Source organism: Lichenostomus cassidix, chromosome 4, assembly GCF_008360975.1.
Source record: "Lichenostomus cassidix isolate B80296 chromosome 4, HeHo_3.0, whole genome shotgun sequence".
In the NCBI taxonomy this organism is placed as follows: domain Eukaryota; kingdom Metazoa; phylum Chordata; class Aves; order Passeriformes; family Meliphagidae; genus Lichenostomus; species Lichenostomus cassidix.
Window position 1 is genome coordinate 41,901,688 of NC_139484.1, and position 22,316 is coordinate 41,924,003.

The window sequence follows — 22,316 nt, forward strand, 5'->3', positions numbered from 1 at the left end:
TCCATCTAGTTTGCTATCTCTTAAATTCAAAAATATAAGAATATTCTAATGGTTCAAAATTTTCATAGCACAGAACTTTAATGTCATCAATTCTATTTAGCAATTTGTTATTTAGACACTTGAAAATACTTGAAAATATAACACCAAGTTTTCCTCAGTCTAGTATGATGTGTGATAATTAATCTGCATGTCTACTGTCTGAGATTAAGATTTTCCTGGAAAGGTATATCCCCTGTACAAATTTGTGGGGGTTTTTTTGTTTTTGTTAAATCAACACAGGTGTTATAAAAAAGTCTTGGGAGTCTCTCAACACTGATTAACTCTTTGGGTTCATCTGTGACAGATTAAAATTTGTAATTTTTTGCAGATTTTTTTGAGTGAAGGATTTTATTCAATTGTGTGTTGTCAGCAAATCACTATATAAAAAGGGTAAATATTTAAGGACTGAAGAAATTAGTTTAAGAAACTGACTTTCAAAGCAGTCTTCCTAGAGCAAGATGTTAAGCTTCTCTCGAACAGAACTTCATCTTTGCCTGTTACTAAATACCATGGATATGCACCTTCAGAGAGCTGTTACTGATACAACCTCTACTGAAACTTCTTTTAGAAATGTGGGTAACTAAGTAGAAGTTCCCCACATTAATTCCATGTCTGAATCTGTTGATTTTGGTATTATGTCACAGTACTTTGAGCATGTATGTGGCTTGACCCTATTTACCACTTTTCTTGTCATTGTAGGGTTGACCACTCTGTCACTGCAATGGTGAGATAGACAAACTACAGGAGTTCATACCTGCTGAAAAACTGGTTCAAAGGTGCAAGGTCCAGGACCAGCACTGCTGACTGTCCTCTTCCTTGTCTGGGTCTCCCTGCTGGGCAGTGACAGAAGCAGAGAATCAATTTTCCATCTCCCATTTCCTTTCAAAGCTTGAGTTTTCACATCTCTTCCTAGTCTTTTTGACCTTTTCTCTTTTTTGGAGGACAGTGGCACAAAGACTTTTGTCTTCCCCACCCTACTAGAGGCTCACTCTGGGGGTGTTTTACCCTGTGTCTCTTCTGGTTTAGTCTTCCCTGTTTCTTGACTGATAGGTCTGCCAAATGGAGCTCTCAGTTTCTCCCGCTTTATAAGCCTCTTGTCTTACATTCATAGTGAGTTTATATTGTGAGTGGCTACAGGATTAATACCCCATCTTGTGTTTACTGTCCAGCTTGCTTTCTTAAAAATGAAATTCCAGGATTAAAATACATTTACCATATATTCATTCAATTTATTTAAATCATCATATTTAGAAATTTATTTATGAGACTATTATTATATTTCCGTATGTCTTTTGAGCATGTCTTAGTTCAGTACTAAAGCTGACATATGCTGTCTCCCAAGTGCAGTCCTTATGAAGTTTCTCACAAGAGAAACATGCTTTAGAAAGAGGCATCCTTAAATAGAAAGGTGACTTCATCTAAAGACAACAAACTGAACCAACTGCACACACTCTGAATTCCTCAGCTATTTGTTCCTTTTCTGCAGCTTGCTCGTAGTAGCTCATATGTGCTGTAAGGGACTTACCTGACTTGATTGTGCCTCATAGTCTTCTATTTTTTTTTTTTACAAGCATAAATTTCTCTGAACATTATGCAGAATTTCCTGATAGACTTATTTTAAAAAATAAGAATACTGTAGTTGTAAAGCTGTGCAATCCATTTAAGATTGATTGTGGTATTCAGGCATTCACAGTCAGTGAAATCATCATAGAACAGTTCAAAAATTAATGTGGGGGAGAATACTGTGCTTTCATAATTGAAATAACAGGGATGAAGTAGAACATATGAAATATGAGTCTTCCAGTGAAAAAAATAGAGTGCCTTCTTTCCTAGAAAACATATTTAAAATATGCAAGGAGTCAGGACAGCAGTTATCAGAGACAGATCATTTGCAGGCTGTCCAGATAGCTAATGTACTCTTTGGTCACTCCTGTCACAGACAGTGTCATCCCAACAGATGGCAACAGCTGCTTTCAGAACAGAAGTGGCCATAACAGCTATAATTACGAGTGTTGTACGGTGAAAGTGCATGTTTTATCATGGCAGAAACCTCTGACATTTAAATAACAGATTAATTGCCAGGCAATTCCTGCAGATTCCTCATACACACACACCCCACCACCCATTTTTTAAGCCTGTAGTTCATAGGATTTGCCACTTCAAACAAAATCAGAACTTGTTGCACTGAATTCTAGTAAAGTTTCTAATTCAAATGATGCAACATTTATTTGGTCAGCATGAAGGACAACTTAGTTTTAAATTCAGAAAGTTTATGGCATAGAAGTAACTTTGCCTAGGATTTTCAGTTCACGTTTTTACTGAAGACACACTTTGTAGATAATTTTTAATGGATTCCTTTGGAATCCTCAGAGGTAGACATCAGCTTAGTATGGTGCTTTGCAGCTTAGTGATAGACCTTGTATACATCCAAAATGCCTAAAAAGACTTCTGAGCTTCTGTAACATGGGTCAATGCTCAGGGTACAGAGTACCCTCAACACTTTGTGTGTGCGTCAGTCCTGTGCAAGAAGTGGGATAATGAGCTTTATACAGATACACTTGGGCCTCAAAACTCTGTGCTTTTGGATATGATACTTTCAAACCAGCAAACGTTGGAAGTAAAAAAAAACCAAACACCAAACCAATGTTACTTACTTAAATAAATGTAATTTTAAAAAGCATCGTAAGTATTTTATAGGTAGCTGTTGAAATCTGAAATTTGTCTGGGCTGTAATTTGTAGTCTTGCATGAAGAGATGTTTTCAGAGACTGGTGAAAATACAGTTGGACTTGTCCAATTTTACATGAACTTAAAAACGTACCTCTCATAAGCACCTTGCTTATCTTTGTACAGTAAAATGCACAGTCTGCAAAATTTCCACTGATGTTTTATATTAATTCCTGTAGTAACATGAGTGAAAATTTTCGTAAAGCTGGTGTTTCAATAAGCACATGCTGGTATTGAATTGTTAATCTCTATTGTTAATCTTACACTTTGTCTAACCCCAAATTCTTTAAAGTGTCACCATCCCTGGAAGCATTCAAAAAATGTAGATGTGGTGCTTAGGGACATGGTTTAGTGGTGGGCCTCTCAGTATTCAGTTAATCGTTTAACTCAATGATCTTGGAGACCTTTTCCTTAATAACTCTATGATTCTATGTAGTTAGATGATTCAGTTTAATAAGCAGGAAAAGCAAAGTGGACACATATTCTGGTTTAAACAGGTGTTAGCCTGTGCTAAATGAAAATATTTGTAGTTAAAAAACAAAAAGAAATATTCCTCAGTTGATAGCTTGTAGCAGTTTAAGTAATTCAGGATATGTTTAAGCATAATCTAAACATTTTACTGATTGGAGGCCTTGGTTTCTCCTCTGTGAACTGAAAAGCACACATCTGTCTTACAAAAATATTTTTAAGTTCTATCAACTAGTGTTTGCAAGGCAGTGAAATATAGTGGTGATTGGTTTGGCCTATAAAATAATTTTCATATGAAACAATGGGGTTTAAAATGCTATGGATCATACAGTACAATGGATCCATAGCTGTCAGTTTAAAGATGTCATCCATGTCTCCATTAGAATAAAAGCTGATAACTGTTTTAGATTCTTCCCCCAAATTACTCTATAACAGTAAAATCATCTTGATCCTCTTCTGGTGCACAAAAGTTGCACAAATCCTTAGCTCAAGGACAACAAGCAAAATTCAGATTTTAATTACTTGTCTATGACAGAGAGCTTTCTCACAAATTTAAAGGACCAACAAGGAACATTGCCCTGCTTTTCAGCTTGTTTTAGAATGTTTTTTTTTTTGCTTTTGTCTTGAAAATAAAATATTTGAGTTTGAATCTTGAATAGTTGTCCTAAAATACATGGAGAGCTCTAATACAAAGTGGCATAAAAGGATAAATTCTGGTTTTACTGTCTTTTGGAGTTGTATTTTATCAGACTATTTTAAACATTTGTAATGAAGCCTGCAAATACATTATATTTACAATTTGTAAGAAAAGAATTGTAGGTTAAATAGACTCTTTTGAATAAGATTTAAGATGCCAAGTGTGAATATTTAGGTTTTATGTTTAAGCTAACTAGAATTTCCTTTGTTCCTCTACTTCACAGCTTCCAAAATGAAGATTTTGATAATGATTGATTTTGTCCTTGCAGCTAGCTTGATGGATGTCATTGGCTGCTCTGTAAGTTCTAGTAATTAAATTCATTTACAGAGTTTCTTCTAAACACTGCATGCCTTGCTCTCCATAGTGCTCACAATGCACATGTCCTCCATAGTGCTCATAACCTCTACATGGGATGGCAGAACCTTTGATGGAAAAGATTGGAATTCATTAAAAAAATTAAAGAAAGAGGAAATAACTTCAAATTATGTTAAGTGGGGACAAGTTTCCAATAAGGAAAGAGGAAAAAAATGCATAAATTTACAATGGAAGGTAAATCACTAGGCAATGGCACCAAAGAAAGAAATCCAGTCAGTTTGTGACCTGATCTGATATGAAACAGGAGACAACATATCTCTCCTAAAAAGATATCATATGGTGCATTGAGGCCCTTTGTACAGAAGGCACACAAGATGGTTATAATACCATCCAGGGGTAATGCTAACTCAGAATAACACCTGTAGTTTTGAGCAGCATACTTACAGAAAGCCAAAGCCAAGGAACTCCTAAAACAGTTGGCTGCAGCAGTGGTATTTCTGGTCACTGACACTTGATATACACAATGCTTCTGTCCTTTTCCACCTTGTTCACTTGCCATACATCTTTTTCTCAAGCAAGATCCTTCAACTTCATGTTCTTACTTGTTTCCTTGTAACTACGTTATAATTCACACTCAGAAGCAATGATCAAAGCTCCTTCACTTCAAGCTCCCAAAACCTTCTCCTATATATTCTGTTTCTCCTACAAAATCCTAACACAATCACACTTCACAGTTTAAAATATCTCTAGCCTCACTGACCCTGCACTGCCTATCTTGGCTGTCCTTACTAGTTTGATATTCTGGTCCTAAATAGCAGATACATAAAGGGATTGAATTCTTGATTCATAATTGCCTAAGTGGAAGTACCTTATGGAAAACTTTTGTTCAGATAAGTAGCTTTATAGAGGCAGAATAGGAAGCACCTGCCTCTGTAATCACTTCTGCTCAGTGGAAAAAAATAACACTAATTTCTGCAGAGGCCTACTGAGAAAAGAGACATTACAGTTAAATGCATTTACTTATTTCTTTTAATTATTATTTTTCATTTGGAATATTGTAGAGTTTAGCTGACCTTCTGAGTAAAAAATGGCAATATTCTGACCTTCATCTCGAAGTTTTCACATTTTAATCTCATTAAAACACTAATCTTAATATAGAGATATTTTGGAGCTAGTTTATATTCTAAAAAAATTAGGAAATAGCACCACAAGTAAAAACTTTCTATTTTTATAGTTTTCTGAGTCTAATTTATAGCAATACTTTTAATGGAAGGTCACTAGCTGCTAAATAATTCCCACAATAATGAAAGTGAATGCACATTAATTGCAGCAACTGGTTAAATGTGGGACTGTGTGCCCAAGAGCAGAGCTGTCAGCAGTTGTTAGATAATTGCTTCTCAATGTGTAGTGCAAACAGTTGCTTCACTGAAACAGACAGAACAGGTTGTGTTCAGTCTGGTTTCAGTCAGTGGGCACCACTGTGCACTGGAGACAGCCACAATAAAATTCACATTTTGTTGAGTATTTCGACATTATAATGATTTAACTTTAGTCCATATCTAACAATTGGAATGGCAAAATGTTGTAGCTGTTGATTTATAATCCTAATTTACATTTTGCTTCTATATTACTGTGGCTGTTCACAGGTTTAACTCCAATGATTTTAAAAGGGTTATCCTGTGAAAAAAAGGTGTAGTAGCACATTGAAATAACAGTCTGGTAAACTGAAGATTTAAAGCCTCATTGATCCAGCCTGAAGTTACAGTTACATTGTGAGTGTCCCATGAGAAAAATAGACATGGAATTCCAAATACGAGAACTGTGGTTTTGCTGTTCAGCAGCAAAGTCTAATGGGATTTGTCTGGAGTTGACAGAGAGAGACATCAATGAGAAGGCTGAAGTCAGGGAGAGAAAGCAAAGTATCAGATACCAGTACTTTTCATATGTAGGTTTCTTTCAAAACTTGATTTCTGCTCAATCCTTTTTTTTCTTTTGCTGTAGTTATTCAGTATGGCTAGTCATGTCTTGAGTGTCACTTCCAATTTGCTGTCACTTCCTAAGCACTGAGAGCTTGGAACCTTTTTAATCAGGAAATTGCTGTGTGTAATGTAGCTACATTGCTGTTCACCTATCATGAGTGTATAGTCTGTAAAGTACATGAGAATCAGCTCATAGTTAGTTTTTCATTCTTATGAATTAATTCATAATTTTAAAGTAAACAGTAAGAAAATATGGAATTTAATGCAAGTTTAAGAATAATATTTAGAGACGTAGCCTGTTGCAGACTTGTATTTAATTTGGTTCAAAGGAAGGGACCTTTTATTGTGACATATGGAGTGTCATACTGAATTTAGATACCAAGTTTTTCTGAGGAATGATAATAGTTTTTGAGAAGTTCTATACTTCCATTATATAATTTAATCACAGTAGGAGAATGGCTTTTAGCAGTATGAAAAGGGGAACTGATAGATGCATTTCTACTACACCTGAAAGAAACACACTTAAATGCCTGTAGCTGCCTCTCCTCAAATATGTCATCTCTTGCTCTTTGCAGAGTGGAAAGTAGCTCTTTGTGGCTCAGATCTTGCCATATATTAAAGAGGTTACCCACCTGCAGTCTTGTCTATGAAATTGCAAGGGTCTGGCAACAGGGGCCACTGTTTCCAGGTTTCTCCTATAGCATTTTACCATATTCTCCAAGGTTGTGAGTACTGAGTTCAGACTGATACAGGCTAACCTTCTCAGTAAAACTGGAAAGTGTGGCATGGTGGCTTCTTTATCAGTCTTAACTTAATATGATTAGAATTAATATTTGACTGGGAACATGGGATTTTTTTTTTACAGCTTTACTTTTATAGTTAACATTAGCTCATCAGAGTGAGCCTGGAAATATTTTTCAATATTTCAATATTTTAAAAATTTCTTTGCTCTTTCTCAATCCACCTGTGCATCTCTTTCTCTCTCTCTAAAGCTCTAAAGTCCCCTGTAATTTTCTCTATGCACACAGGACTAGACTGTCAGTTTGCAGACACCTGTCAAAGAAGCCTCTTCTGAATTTCCCATTGAATTCATTCCCACTGAACTGAAAATACAGCTTTTGTGAAGGGTTTGTATGAAGCAGCAGATACAATTGAGACCCTGGAAAGGCTGAACAATAAATAGTGCATATTTTCTTTGTAATATGCAATGTGTCCCACATTAAACAGTGCAACCCTCTAAGCCACTGTAGCAACTTTGTTTCTGCATGTCCATATATTTTTGCTATTTTCTTCTCTTGTTTCCTGCTAGAAGAAAAGGATGATATGCTAGGCATCTCATATAGCTATCAATTTAGCTATCAACAACTCAAGGGAAGGTTCTTAAATAAGATAGGACTTTCGGGATATTACTAGGTCATTGGCTGCTGTGTCCCTCTGAAAAGGTGTTCGGTAAATGTGCCTCTGGCCTTGCAGCGTCCCCTTGTGGCCAAGCGTAGCCATGGTTCCTCAGCACCTCCTCGGCCAGCCCACGGCTCAGCTCTGCGGACACACCCGCGGGCCCGACGTGGGCAGCCCGAACACAGAGAGGCTGCTGAACCTTTCCCTCTCGAACACGTCTCTGACTAACTGCCTAGTTGTGCTACATATATATGGCATAACTATATATATATATATATATATTTCCATTCTTTTATTCCACTATGTGTATTAGATTGCAGTTAAGGATGAATTAAAGCAAGTCTGATACACTCCAGTAAAACTTAAGGCAGAAGTCTGTATTCAGGATTGTTCTGCACAGCCTGATGGTGAAATTTTTCAGCGTAACCCAATACTGCAGTCAAATGGAACATTTTGTTGGGAGTGTTCTTGGACAATGGGTGAAGCCTGAGCTTGATGTGAACCTAAGTATGCAGACACCACTGTGGTGCAGACACCTCACTGTGCACAGCAGTGTGCTATTGCAGACATTTGTATAGCTCAGTGTGATAGGGCGACATTCGGAGATATCCATTATTCCATATGGGTGGCAAATATTGCAGGTCTGTATGTTAATAATGTTCCCTATAAGTAAGGTAGCACCAATTTGGAACTACTATAACTTGGAAACTTGATCTTACATGTCAGATTTCCAGAAATTCACCCTTTGATTTTGCCTTTACAGTGCTAGTTGTGCTCTTTTACAAGAACCATAGCGACCAAGCTTGGCTCATGTAAAATTGCAGATAGTGTTACTGATGCAAAACCTGTGTCATGTTTCCAAAGGCTTTTCTCCCTCACACTGAAATCAAATTTCTATAATAACTGTTTTAAACTGTACAGACTGTTTGAATTTAAGCTCCCTAGCTCAGGTTCTGTTCACTTTGGCTATTTTTCCATAGTCTTTAATCTAAAACCAATTACTTATTGCTCAGCATGCATTCAGCATGTCAGAATTTGGAGTAGCTATTCCAGATCTTGAGGGTCAAGTGAGTGCTAGGTATTGCTGTATCAGAATTGCCACATTTCTCAACCACTCTGCATGGCAAAATTAAGTGTACAAGTCACAGTGCAACATTAACTTTTGTTTTAACTTTTATTTTTCATGCTAATTCACAGCTTCTTAGGGACTATTTTAGCATGCCAAAAATGAGCTTAACAGTATTTATGTTGGCAATGTTAGGATTCTTATCATAAGAAGTGTGTCATTTAAAAGCATTTGAAAAATGCACAATGAAGTTGAAAACATATCCATGTGGACTGCATTTCTTTAAAACTCTTTAGAACCTTCACAATGTTAGTAGCAGGATTTACTGGATAGCACATCTCTGTGCATGGCAGATGATAGAGAATAAGCCATCCTGATGATAGGGCCTCTATTATAGTGCTTTTCTCCAAAGTCCATGCTGCATGGTTGCAGTTAGAGCTGGTAGCACTAAGGAGAAGGTCTGTTTGTGAAGTGTTCATAATATGTTTTATGTATTACACTTAGTAATATAGATGAAAAGATTCTAAACAGAGGTAGCAATAGAGGTGGAAGTCAATGTAGTGACCAAAATGTTTCATTCAAGTTAAATTTTATTTACGTTTTGGTTGTTTGGCTTTTTGTGTCACATGTTAAATATCACAAAAAAATTGTTGATTTTACAGTAAGATGTTTTCCTCTCTAGGATTTACAGAAATGTTTTCAAGAGCAGATACTACTTCAGGGCCAGGTGAGGCTTCTGGAACATCGTGTGAAGCAGCAGCAGTTAAAAATTATACAGCTCTTAGAGAAGAAAGAGATTCAGTACAGTGACAGAGAAGATGAAAACAGTGTCATTGACTTGGGAGGAAAAAGACAGTATTCAGGTTAGAAATGAAGCTATTCTTTTCATTTCCATTCATTGTAATGATACCCAGAAGCTTTAGCACAATTGGGCCTATTGAGTTATTGTTTTAAACCTCATCATAGAATAATGTTTGTTTAAAATACAGTGCTCAGCTTTTACCTAGACCTGCTGTGTAGGGAAAAATTGTTAATGTCAGATGCTAGAAATCAAATCAGGATCTAAGAAGTTTACTGATTTATTAATAGTGCATAATTAAAAAACAATCAGTGGAAAAATTAAGCATAAATATCAGCAATACAACAAATAAAAGCCAACAATAGTCTTTCACAAAATGTTAATCAGCCGTTACAGATTTCTAAACACTGTTCTTTGATTTATCACAGAAGTTCTAAATCTCAAAAAGAGCTAACAGGATTAGTTCACATTCATACATTCAAACAGTTGCCTGGTTTACAAGCACACATTGACTTTGTTCCAATCTGTAAAGTCCCTGAGACATCCATATTTACACACATAAGCCTGGCATATTGACATTTGCATCTCACTTCAATAATATTCTTGTGTTGCACTTTGACTGAGTTGGATTCAGCTCATGACATCACAGCTTCTAAAATACTGTTTTGAAGTTGTTTTTGTAATCTCACCAGCATTCTGGTTGTGATCCACTCCTTCTATAGTGGAAAGCTCACAGGAGCTGCAGTGAGACCCAAACTCTTAAAATAACAAAACACCATCCAAAACAATAGTTGGATTGAAAACACAATTTGGGAGTCTGACCCCTAGATGGTGTTTGTTTCTAGCTGTCCAGTGCTAGAAAGTCTAAACTACTATCATTTTTAATAGCCTTGTTTGAGTACACTTGTAGTGCTTATGCTCCTGGAAGAAATACCAACATATGTAACATTCGGTCCCAAGGCATCAAATATAATAAAACACCAGTAAAATGAAATTAAAAGCAGTTGGAAATCTGACTTTAAATTTTAGCTGTGTGTTTATGTACTCAGCAACCTGGAACCCTTTATTTTTTATTATTAGGGCTGACTCATTTGTTACTGGAAAAGATTATTAAGCCCACATTTCTCTGAAAGGTATTTGTCTTTTCTTACCATACGCATCAATTTATTCTTTTATAATGTTATTCTAAAAAACAGATCTAACTTATTCCCGTTTTTGATTATTTTTTCCTCCATTTTTTTTCACTTTTCTTACATCTTGGAAAATGCTTTTCCTTGTCCATACTGCATTGTTTTCTCAAATTGCTGTAGCATTTTAATATAAACAGAGCTGGATAATTTGAGTTAGATAGTGAAGGGGAAATTTCACACTATACACATGTGTTAAAAATTAAGATGTATTTGTGTTTTGCTAACCTACTAAGAAATCAATGGACAAGAAAAGCTATTTTCTATAAGGCAATCACACATTCTCTCGAAAGACAACTTAGCTGTTATTTAAATCATGTTTTCTATTAGAGTTTATTCAAATCCTGGCACAGCTATTTGTTTTCAGTATAAAGTGTTTATTTTCTATGTCTGATCTTCACTGACACTTTCACTGAAAAGAAATATAGTAGTTCATAAAGTTCCAACCAGGCCTGGAAGTTCAGCCAATTCCATGAATTCCTTAGTTAATCAGCTCTACCATGGCCAGGAAAAACAGAAATGCTGAAAATTATACATCTTTTCTGTATGACTGCTTGATGGTAGATTACATATAAACAAAGAACTCCTTTCATTTCTTAATTCCTAGAGGAAAAAATATAAGATTATGCAATTACATTGCTGTAATATTTCCATGAGCTCTGAATTTTGTTATTGTTGCAAATTATATTCATCAAGAGCAATGCAAACCAGACTGTGAATGGTATCAAGTCAAAGTGGTATCATTTTACACATACAGTGCACTTTTTGGGCATAGTCTTCTTTATATTTTTGCACCTATTTGGTAGAAGGGACAGGAGAATCAGGCCTCACAATTGTTTCAGTTTTTTAGTACTGGAGATTCCATACTTCTGTTTTAGGCACTTCTGCAAACTTTCTGGACATAGAAGTATGTTTTTTTTAAAGGTGTGTGTTAAATGTAATTTTATGCTTGTAACAGGATTCTAATATGGATGATACCACTGTAAATTGAAAGTGACACCACTTGAAACAGAGACATTATTTTGCTAGTCAAGTAGAAATAAAAATTATAAGATTTCATGGTGGAAATATATTCTTTTAAAGATATAACAAAATAATTACAGCTCAGTAAAGTTGCAAAGCAACACAAGTACCAAAAAATGCCCAAAAGTCAAAGGAGTGTATTTGCAGAGATTTTTTTTTTTATTAGCCTGGTTTATATGTGACTACTACATAACATGACTTGATTACTGTTATCGACTTGATTTCTAATTTTGCTAGTAAGCACAGAACTAAAAAAGTTGTGTCTAATTAATGATTTCTGAACAGACTGTGCAGAAATCTACAATGAAGGCCATAAGCAAAATGGATTTTATAAAATAAAACCACTGCAGAGTCCTACTGAATTCCTTGCATTCTGTGACATGTCTGAAGGAGGTGGTTGGACTGTTTTTCAGAGACGTTCTGATGGCAGCCAGAATTTTGATAGGTAGGTACTTGGTAATTAAAACTGGAAACAAAGTCGAGAAACATTGAACGAGATGGAGCTATCCCAGTTATCCCAGATAAAAGGGAGGAATGGTTATTCTGTGGTACAGCCTCCAGATGAGATACCACTTCTAGCTCTTGCTCTGGCTGTCTTCTGCGAGACATCCATCCCTTCTAGTCTTTTTCTGACAACCTGTGCCTTTGATGTGAAGACACTTCAATGTCAGATGCATTAACATTTGTTGGAGCAAGGATTCTTCATGACAAGGACTAGTTTGTCTTTTGCAATTAGTATGAATCTAAAAATTTTAAAATGTAAGCAATCTGCTTGAACCAAAACACCATCAGCAAGCAAGTATGAGAGAAACCCACCACATAAGTAATTCATAGCTCACAGTAAAATGTCCCCAGAAAAGATAAAATGGGTGAGAACTTGATTTGTGCACACCTAACCTCCTTGCTTTTGCCAAGACTCATGCATATTTTGGGAAACGTCCAGAAGTGAAAACATTGGTCCTGTGAGCCAAAAAAAATAAGCCATTTGTGAGTGAAGAAGACTTTTATAAAATATGGTCAGATACATTACAGAAGAATACTCCAATATATAATGAACTTACAGAGTTCAGCAGAGGGCTACCAAGATGATTAAGGTTTGGAGCAATTTCCCTATGAGGACAGGCTAAGGCTTGTCCAGTTTGCAGAAGGGATGGATTCAGCAGAACTTAATAGCAACCTGCCTGTACCTACAAGAAGGTCACTAAGACAACAATTAGAGAGCTCGTGGAGTAAAAATGTTCTTCACAGAGGTGTCTTGTGGGAGGAGGAGAAACAAAGTACATAAGTTGAAACAAGAGAGCTCCAGACTGGATATAAGGAGAAACTTTTTTACCATTAAACGGGTCAGCAGGTTGTCCAAAGAGAAAGTGCAGTCTCCACCCTTGGAAGCTTTCAAATTCAGAATGGACAAGCCCTGAACAACCTGGTCTGATCTCATGGCTGACTCCGGCTTGAGATGACACTTCACTAGATTGCCTCCTGAGGTTCCTCCTTTTTGAATTATTCTGTGATCTATAATTGTGTAATAAAACATCCAAACAAACTTGCTATTTTGATAAATTAGTAATTTATTCCTTTTTCAGAGTCTGGGCTGACTATGAAGAAGGCTTTGGAAATTTTGTTTTGAAAAATGGTGAATTTTGGCTTGGAAACAAAAATCTTCATTATTTGACTAACCAAGGTAAGATTTGTATTGCAACAATACTCTTATTGTTTCTGTTTCTTTGCTCTTTCCAGGCCATTTTTGTACCCCTTTTTGTTACCATAAATCCTGAGTTCTGTAGTTAGTCTGCATGGACTTCTCCAGTTTTCAGGAAAAAACCACATTTGAATATATGTTTTCTCACAGAAGGTTCAAAACTGTCCTTAGGCCACTGGCATACAGAGAGTCCCTGTGAAACAGGAAAAAGGAGACAGAAATATACCTTAAAAGAATTGTCTTTATCCATTTTGCAGTCAGTACCACTAACAATCTAGAGTAAGCTATATACTGTACCAAGACATTTAGTCGGGGCTTTTTAGCTGTGTGGGCTGTTATATGAAAGTAATTCTAGGCCAGTCTTGTTGATTAAGCCAGTAGTAGAAAGTTATTTCCATCTTTCTAATAGTCACTCAATCTAAGCTAACTTCTGCTTTTTTGTAGAATGCTGCACATACAAAACTTATCCATTGGCTTAGCCAGCTAAATCATATGGAAATCAGTGCCACCAGGATGTGATCCTAGTATAACTCTTTTATAAAATTAAATCTAATTTTAATAGGTGAACATTTTATTGATCAGTTTTCAGTATGTTTTCATTACCACCTCAAATATCTTACTAAAATGTAAAACCTGTAAAGCCTTTTTTTTTTCATACTTTTTTTCTATATTTGAAAATCTCTATTGGAATAATTCTAAAATTTTCTGAGCTGGCTCAGGTGAATAAAGGCAAAGAATAGCAAGATGTGCTTTAAATGCATTTAAAAAAGAAGATAAAACCCCATCAAGTATGCTGAGGTGATAGAGATTCATGATAAAAAACTTTTTATTTAATCTTCTACTATAATGCCCAGTTCTGGAAAGTAAAAGATACCCTACTTTAACTAAAATCATTTGTATTGTTATTTTTTAAGGGAATTATACTTTAAGAATTGATCTAACTGATTTTGAAGGAGAACGGCGTTTTGCACAGTATGCAAGATTCCGAGTTGCAGGAGAAGAGGTAATAAAATATTAAATGACTAAAGGTTTTAATGAAAACTTGGATTCTGTAGACAGAAAATAAATATATAGGTTTCCTAATTTTCATAAAGGTTTGTGTAGAATTTGTGTAAAAACTATTACCATATTTTCTTTCTTACACATGCTTTTAATTTTCAAATAGATTATAAATGTGGTTTACCCTGATACATTAATTTCACATTTTCTGTAAGATGTATGAATCAATTGGTTTAGCAGATTTGGATAAAAGCAGTTTTTCTATTTTGGTTGACAGTACCAACAATAATGGTACAAGATGTTCAGATTTGTTAATGTATACGGCAAAGTAGCCCAAATGATATTTTTATTGGGTCATTTATACATGAGGTTAATGACAAGTTTTATCCCTGTTAAGCATCTTTACAGCCTTTCATTATTTAGTACACAGAATTTAAGTGGCATGACATTTCTTAGCATAAAAATAGCAGCAAATGGAACAGATTAGGTTCCTCTTTGTGGTTTCACTCTCTGACATGCTAAGAGCTAAAGACATATTGGAATTTCATTTTTCTTCCTTCTTCACATTTTTTTATTAGCATTCTTATGAGATGAGTTGTGGTGAATACTCTGGTACAGCTGGTGATTCCCTTACTGGTGAATTTCATCCTGAAGTAAAATGGTGGGCTGATCATCGAGGAATGAAATTCAGTACTAGAGACAAGGATAATGACAACTATGAAGGGAACTGTGCTGAAGAGGAAAAGGCTGGCTGGTGGTTTAACAGGTATTTTGATTTTATATAGGTACTGTCAAGTATTCTGTTCCATGTGTATTCATAAAATAATAACATATGGTAGAAGATAGATTGGGATTGTTTGTTTATTTGCAGTGTGCCTGTGTCACCTAGAAGAGATCTCAGTGTGGGTAAGACTGAGGCTGTCCTTAGAAGGCGCAGCACCTACTGTGCAGCTCAAGCCAGTCTGTGATAATGGTATTTGCCATAGGTCATCTTTGTTATCAGGCAGTGAGGAGGAGATAATTCTGCCCCTCTGAGGTAAAGGTAACTGGTTTTTACACAAGTAGGTCATGTAGAGTTTGCAGATGTATCCCTGCTGTACTTCACTCCTGCATTTCTCCTGCATTGTGCTAGACCAGATGTGGCAGCACTGCAAATATCTGACAAGCTAAACTAGTGCCAGCTTATCAAGACTCATTTTTTTCACCTCACTTCACAGCATCTCACTCTTGTTACTCTTTCTAAATGGAGATGGTAATGTGTCCACTCAGTTTCTGTCATTGTGCATATCTGGACTGAGTGGGAGATTTTTTAAAATAGGGTTCAAGAAAAGAATTTTAAAATTCTACTTACATGCAATATACCAAATTAAAAAGAAAGGATAAAACTGGTGGCCTTAGCACAGCCTGTACAGATCAGCTATGTTCTTTTCTGTAATTAATTAGATAAATATAGCCATGAAGAGAAACTCTGCAATCTAGCTGTGCAATAGGGAGGTTTGAAATACAGCTCAGGGAAGCATACTACTCTGTCACTGTGATCTCAGTTCACTTGGCAAGAGGTGCCAGGCTGGATCAACTCCATTGTTTGTGTTGTGTCATCCTTTGTTTCTCTTTTTAACTCTTGATTTGCCAATTACTGTTTTTATAAGTAGTCTGTGACCACCTTAGCTGACATGATGTAGCTCTTAACTCAGTGTTTCACAATTAACTACTTCTTTTAATACATTTTAATATATTTGCATGAATAGCCAGTCAGCAGAATGTCTGAGACATTGGAAAAAGTCATATGTGGACAAAGTTTTTTTTGCATTTCTCAGGAAAGCTAAGATATAAAAGGGAAAGGCAACTATGTTGGAGATTCTTTTCCCATGAAATCAGAACTTTTGTAGATTTAAAGGAATATCTGGAACTCAAAGCACAAAAAACTGATATAATGCCATGGAGTTAATGAAGAGTGAATCACTAATCACATTTAGACCACTGCATACAGTTTTTGTCTTTTAAAAACTTTTTAAAAAAATATTGGATTGATCTGGACCAAAGAATGACCACTTTGCAAAAGTAGCTGTACAGCAGAACTTGACAGTTATTTATACCTTGTAGCTGGTGCTACATAACTTCTAAAGATAGCTGACTCCTACTAGGCTAGTTCTTGTTATGGTTTATTATGGTTGTGTAGCTCATGCTCTTAAAGTGACAGTCTAGCTGGATAATGAAAATTAGTTACTAATAGTGTTATTTCACTATCTTGTTATTGACTTTTTTATGTTAAGGCTAATATAAAACTGAAAACTGCAAAATACTAGAAAATGCCAGCATCAGTAAGTCCTACTCAAAAGAACAGTACTGGCAGAGAAAGGAAAGCACTCAGAAACACGTATTTGTCATGCACAGATTAGCAAATATAGAAGGAATTAGTGCTCTTGGCTGGTTTGTATCAGAGCTCCCAGCTATGAAGGAATTGTTTATAGCCAGCTCTATGCTATTGTGACTAATGAAATACAGAAAAGCCCAAATAATATGAAAACCAAGGGATGCAACACATGTGAGGCCACATGGAAGTAACGAAGATCTAGTTTAAAGCCACCAGTCTTGCTCCTGCTCAGCATTTGTTGTCCTGAACTTCTGCAGCAAAATGGCCCCTTTTGTAAGCAAAGCTCTCGCAGAGATTTTCACCTTGACTGCAAATCCACAGAGCTGGGTTCTCTCTGGTACTAGCCACAGGTCATAATCTTTCCAGCACCCAGAGCATTGCAAAGCTCAGTACGTTCATAACTATTGAAAGGAGGGTGAACAATTCAAGTTGGACAGGAGCTTATTCTCTCCCAGCAGTCCAATTTTTAGTTATACCATGTATGGATGGTATCAGGGATCTGGTAGGCAACAACTTGGGGCCAGATATCACTAACTCAAGCCCCCTGCCTCACCAATCATTCCAGAGACTGCATAACTATGTTCATGTGGGGACATAGTGGAGTCAGTAAATCCAGATATAATTCAAAGACTTCTTCAGGGAACCAATTCCCATCGCTCCATATCTACCACACAGTTAATATAAAATTCAGATAAAATATCCATGGACAGTTGAGAGTTGACTGTACTTTTGAAACTACTGCAGTGTAGTTTTTTACTTTATATTAGCCTATTGAAAAGATAGGAGAAATATAGGCTAACATTAAGGTGTTTATTGACTCATGAATAATGAATTTTGTTTCACAATATCATATCAATAATTACATGCTAGTTGTTAATTTAGAATGTCCAGTTACTTTGGACAGCATCTAGTTGGATCCTGAATGCTGAATACTGTAATTTTCTCTACTCATACTTCCCAGCACTAATTAAGACTTTTTACTGGCTCATATTGCTGTTGACCAAATTTATGGTGTGCCTTCTTACGATTCTTTTAATGAAATCTGTATTTTGATTCAAAGTAGGCAGAGTGCCTGCTCATTACAGAATTTGTATGATTGGAAAGGTTATGTCAGCTCTGACACAAATTTGTCGTTCTCAAAAACAAACTCACTTTTGATGTCCACAGTTTATAAGCTTTTAATTAACACATCATTAAAACTGACCTTAAAAATTGTAAGCAATAAATAAGCATATATAGATGAGAATTTTCCTGTGGGGCTTTTATCACAGTTTTTATTTCAGCTCTCCAAAACTTTGGTAACGAAGTGCAAGCAAAGCCAAAAAGACTGAAATTTGCCAGTAACAATATTCATAAGGTTCATTTGGAATGTTTTCTGTTTGCATATTTTCTGAAGCCTGTTTTTGAAATCCATCATGGTGTTCAACAGCTAGATATTAACAGCATTTATCATGAAATACTGAATTGGCAGATAAATCAAGATGATTCATCATAACATGCTGCAAAAAGAACAGCCAGTTTGCACTCCATATGGTCACATAAAGATCTAAACTTCGTTGTGGTTGAAACCAAGCAAGTATCAAGGTTGTGTTGGTTCCTATTCAAGCCTTTTGGATTTTGCTAGGGTTTTTGTTTGTTTCAACCACTGAATTTAATAAAATATAACAACATTTCTGCCTCAGTCTGTTAAAAACCAACAAAAACCCCCCGGATTTTGTATAGCCAAATAAAATGCCAGCTCCAGCTGCCAATCCAGTGAATTGGTACACATATGTGTAATTAGCTGTCAGAATTCATCTATGTGTAAAGAGAAGTCCACAGGTGAATAGGCAAACTGAGGGTGGTATTCAGATTTTGTCATACAAAATACCATGTGGTACAACTGGAAAACTTGAGGGGAGCTACTCTAGAACAACGAAAAAACACAACAGTATTTCTTTCCCAGAGTTGTTCTTGGTGTAGGCTCTGCTGTCATCCATGCTGAACAACTCTGGAGTAATTTTCCACTGAAACAGATTAGCAGGAAAAACGCCAAGAGCTAGGAACACCAGAAAACGCGGAAATAACCACTTGTAGCACTTTCGTTTAAAAGAAGGGAAAAACACTTGTAGTTGTGCCCTAATTAAACCACTGTTGTTTATGAGCACAAGAAGCCACAAGTGCAAATTTATGCAGCTGTCAAACTAGGCTGGTATCAACATGGCAAAACTTTTGACTCGCAGAGGAATTACAAATGCTTGAAGCTTTTCGGCAGAAGGCCTTATTGCTGTTTCCCTTTTCTTTCCCACCAGGTGTCACTCTGCCAACCTGAACGGTTTGTACTACAAAGGGCCCTACACTGCCAAGACAGACAACGGGATTGTTTGGTACACCTGGCACGGGTGGTGGTATTCCCTAAAATCCGTTGTCATGAAGGTTAGACCTGCAGACTTTGAACGTGATATTGTTTAAGTATTCTATTGACACAATTCACCAGGTTAATATTTTAGGAAATCCATTACAAATTAAAATGGGCAGATTTTTACTTTTCAATCTATGCATGTATATATTTGAATAATTCCTCTGCAACCGGTAGTCTTATGAGATGTAAGTGAGAAGACAGGCTAGCCTAAAAATCTTTAGATGCAAATATTAATGCTAATATGAGTCCAGGGTTTTTTTAAAAAGGCAAGTGTTCACCTAGGAATAGACATCTTCATCAAGATGGAGAATTTTTTGCTTTACAGTAATTACACATCCTTTCACCCTTAAAAACAACAGTATTGCTACTGCATTATCTCAAAAACAAAAATTAATTTTACTTATTACAATTAAAAAAGACTACTCAAATAGACGCAGAAGATTTACTCAGTGGATGGAACATACCTCCTTTGGACAGGCTCAAGACTTTAGAAGCTAGTTTCCTGTAGATTCCTCTGATGCAATGGTTGCATGTGTTGTGCACATAGCATACATAGAAGGTATAAAGAGTGATGCAGGGAACTGACGAAAGAGAAGGGCGTCTACCAGGGTAGAATCAATTGAATCCAGCATAGAGAAGTGGATTGTCTGTTGTTTGCTGAAGCATTTCTAGGGCTGGTCAAATTTCAATCTAACATTTTTAGGTGGTCAATAATTATGCTTTTCTCTTTCTTGGTAACCGTGATGCCTTTCTTTCTCTTTTTTTTTCTATTTTTTTCCTTTTCTTTTAAAGGACTTTAATATATTGACATTTGGAGTTTAACAAAACTTGCAACTAATTTTAATGTGAGCTAAGCTTTGAACAGAAGGCATGTGTAGAGGGAAGTGTATTTCATGTGCAGCAAAAATCTGTCGTTTTAGAGATTCTTAGTGCTTGGCACTATAAATCTCTACTTTCTTTTTTTATCTGTTAGATTTTACAACCCTCTAAATTTGAATGTCCTGTTCAGTCACTACATCTACTTTTCCTATGTACTTGCTTAGGCTCGCTGGGCTTTTTTCCATTTCAAGCTGCAGATCCATATTTTTCTTTTACAAGAAAAATGGTAAGAGAGACTCTGCCTATCACCGGCTTTTGTGCCTAGCACTACAATAGACTCTAATAGCCAGTAATAACAAGAGTTGCTGATTAGTGCTTGCTGCCATGGAGAAGATAGGAACACTCTCTAAAAAGCTATCCAATGAAATGCAGTCCATTTCTGCTGGGCAGATGCGAATGAAGACTTCCAAAAAAAAAGAAAAAAAAAGGATCAAAGCTTGCCTTCCTAAAATAATTTTGCTTTTGTGGTCAAACTGTCACTCTCTCTCCCTCTGTCCAAATACAGTTTTTGAACATGGCAGCCACTTTCAGTCACACAACACAATTGAAACTAAGTTTTGCTAAAGGTCAGTTTATAACTGCATTGCTATGAATACAGGTCAGCTGAATGGTAACTCACTACATGGCAATTTTTCTATTTTCCTTCTCCTGAAACAAAAGTTTGTAAAGAATCCTTGAAAGACTTGAATGGAATAAGGGAGCAAGTATGTTTGGAACAACTGGAGGGACAAAAGAGAGTTAATACTAAACAATCTCACTCAATAAGATAAATTAGATTACACCTAAACAAAAAAAAAAAACAAAAAAAAGGAATTAAGTAGAGAAAAAACAGGGAACAGGGTTCAGGCAGCTAAAACCGTATTATAATGTAAAAATTGTGTCGATAAAAATCTGTAGTATAGAGGTTTTAACATTTCTTCTTTTTGTGGTAATAGCAGGTATTCTAGATAATTCAGTCTTTTTTTTGATGTATCAATATTGTGCTGGAGATTTCTAGCCTTTAGCACATCCCTGTACCCCTGCAAGGGAGGACCAATGAACAGCTCTACAACTGCTTATTTTGAACTTTAATTAGCTACACCTTTAATTAGATACATTCAGTGTCTGAGAGGAAGGCCCATCACCCTATGTGTGTTTGTGTGTAAATGGGGTGAGGGGGAAGGGAGGGAGAGAGAGAAATTCAACATTAAAACAGAAAGTCTGATAAAGTATTCTTATTCAAATTTATTACAGAACTTAAAATGGGTTCCTATGTAACTATGCATATGTCTGTAGGTATGGGTTATTAATAATGTGATGGAAGTTTTGGCATAATTTAAAAAAATGTTGCAAGTACAGTATTTCCCATAATGATTTTCAAAATCTTTTGCTAATCTAAGAGGAGAAAGATTTAATTATTTGGAAAAAAAAACAGAATGCCATTATGTAGAACTTGTAAAAACATCTTTAGTTTTTCACAGGAAAATGGAAATATTTACTCATGAATTTGGAGAGTATCAACGCAGGTCATATTCCAACACAATAAAAGACAATGAGGATTTATGTACAGCAAAGTTTGATCTTTAGCACACAAAGAAAAGACTCTCAACATGTACAGATTGTGCTTATAAAATCTATGATAATTTTTTTTATCTACTGCAGCATTAATCCATCCTCTTCATTTATAAGAACACTAAAGAAATCTTTCAGCCAAGTTAGGGTGCTTTTGACCTGATGTTCTGATGTAAAATTTTACTTCCTTTGTATACTGGAAATCATAAAATGAAGAAGAATCAAATCTGTCTTTGTACATCTTATAATGCATTTATATGTTTACTTGGACTGAATGTTCTTCAGAACAAGGAAGCATCTAGCATACTGTCAGCAATATGCAAATATTGTATTTAACTTCCACCACTTTTCCATAGCCTTTCTTTGTGCAATAAATCTTTCTGTCCACATGAAAAGTATGTGAAAGTGTTGTAATTCAAAATGGTCATATAATTGTTCTTAAATAAAGAAACCATTTATTTTCAAAAGGGAAGTTTTAATAGCTACCAGACAAGACAAGCTTGGAAGAGAATTCTTTCCTCTGCCAGGCTTGCCTGTTCCCATTAATTTATTTCCTCAACAGGTACGAACATGTCTTAAATAGTCGGTTTTCTTACAAGATAGCAGAACAAAAGGCAGTTTATTTGTTCAGGTGTTAGACAGAATGTAACTCCCAAATAGCTGAAAATGAATACATACTATTTGATACAAATCCTATAACCCAACAGAAAAGGAAT

General features: G+C 35.8%; 1 protein-coding gene across 3 annotated transcripts in view; it reads left to right on the forward strand.

Moving 5' to 3' along the window:
* The window catches only part of FGL1 (fibrinogen like 1), a 29,756-nt gene extending 7,689 nt beyond the window's left edge, over nucleotides 1-22,067 (forward strand). For 2 of the 3 annotated variants that reach the window (XM_085058858.1, XM_085058855.1), the window contains 7 exons: nucleotides 4,154-4,227; nucleotides 9,371-9,551; nucleotides 11,983-12,142; nucleotides 13,281-13,378; nucleotides 14,311-14,399; nucleotides 14,974-15,161; nucleotides 19,061-22,067. In XM_085058858.1, the coding sequence (XP_084914984.1) occupies nucleotides 4,162-4,227; nucleotides 9,371-9,551; nucleotides 11,983-12,142; nucleotides 13,281-13,378; nucleotides 14,311-14,399; nucleotides 14,974-15,161; nucleotides 19,061-19,220 (942 nt within the window). In that variant the 5' untranslated portion in view covers nucleotides 4,154-4,161 and the 3' untranslated portion in view covers nucleotides 19,221-22,067. Of the gene's footprint in view, nucleotides 1-133; nucleotides 224-4,153; nucleotides 4,228-9,370; nucleotides 9,552-11,982; nucleotides 12,143-13,280; nucleotides 13,379-14,310; nucleotides 14,400-14,973; nucleotides 15,162-19,060 lie in introns of those variants that run through there. The other variant, XM_085058857.1, reaches the window with a different exon arrangement.
* Nucleotides 22,068-22,316: the final 249 nt, after the last annotated feature.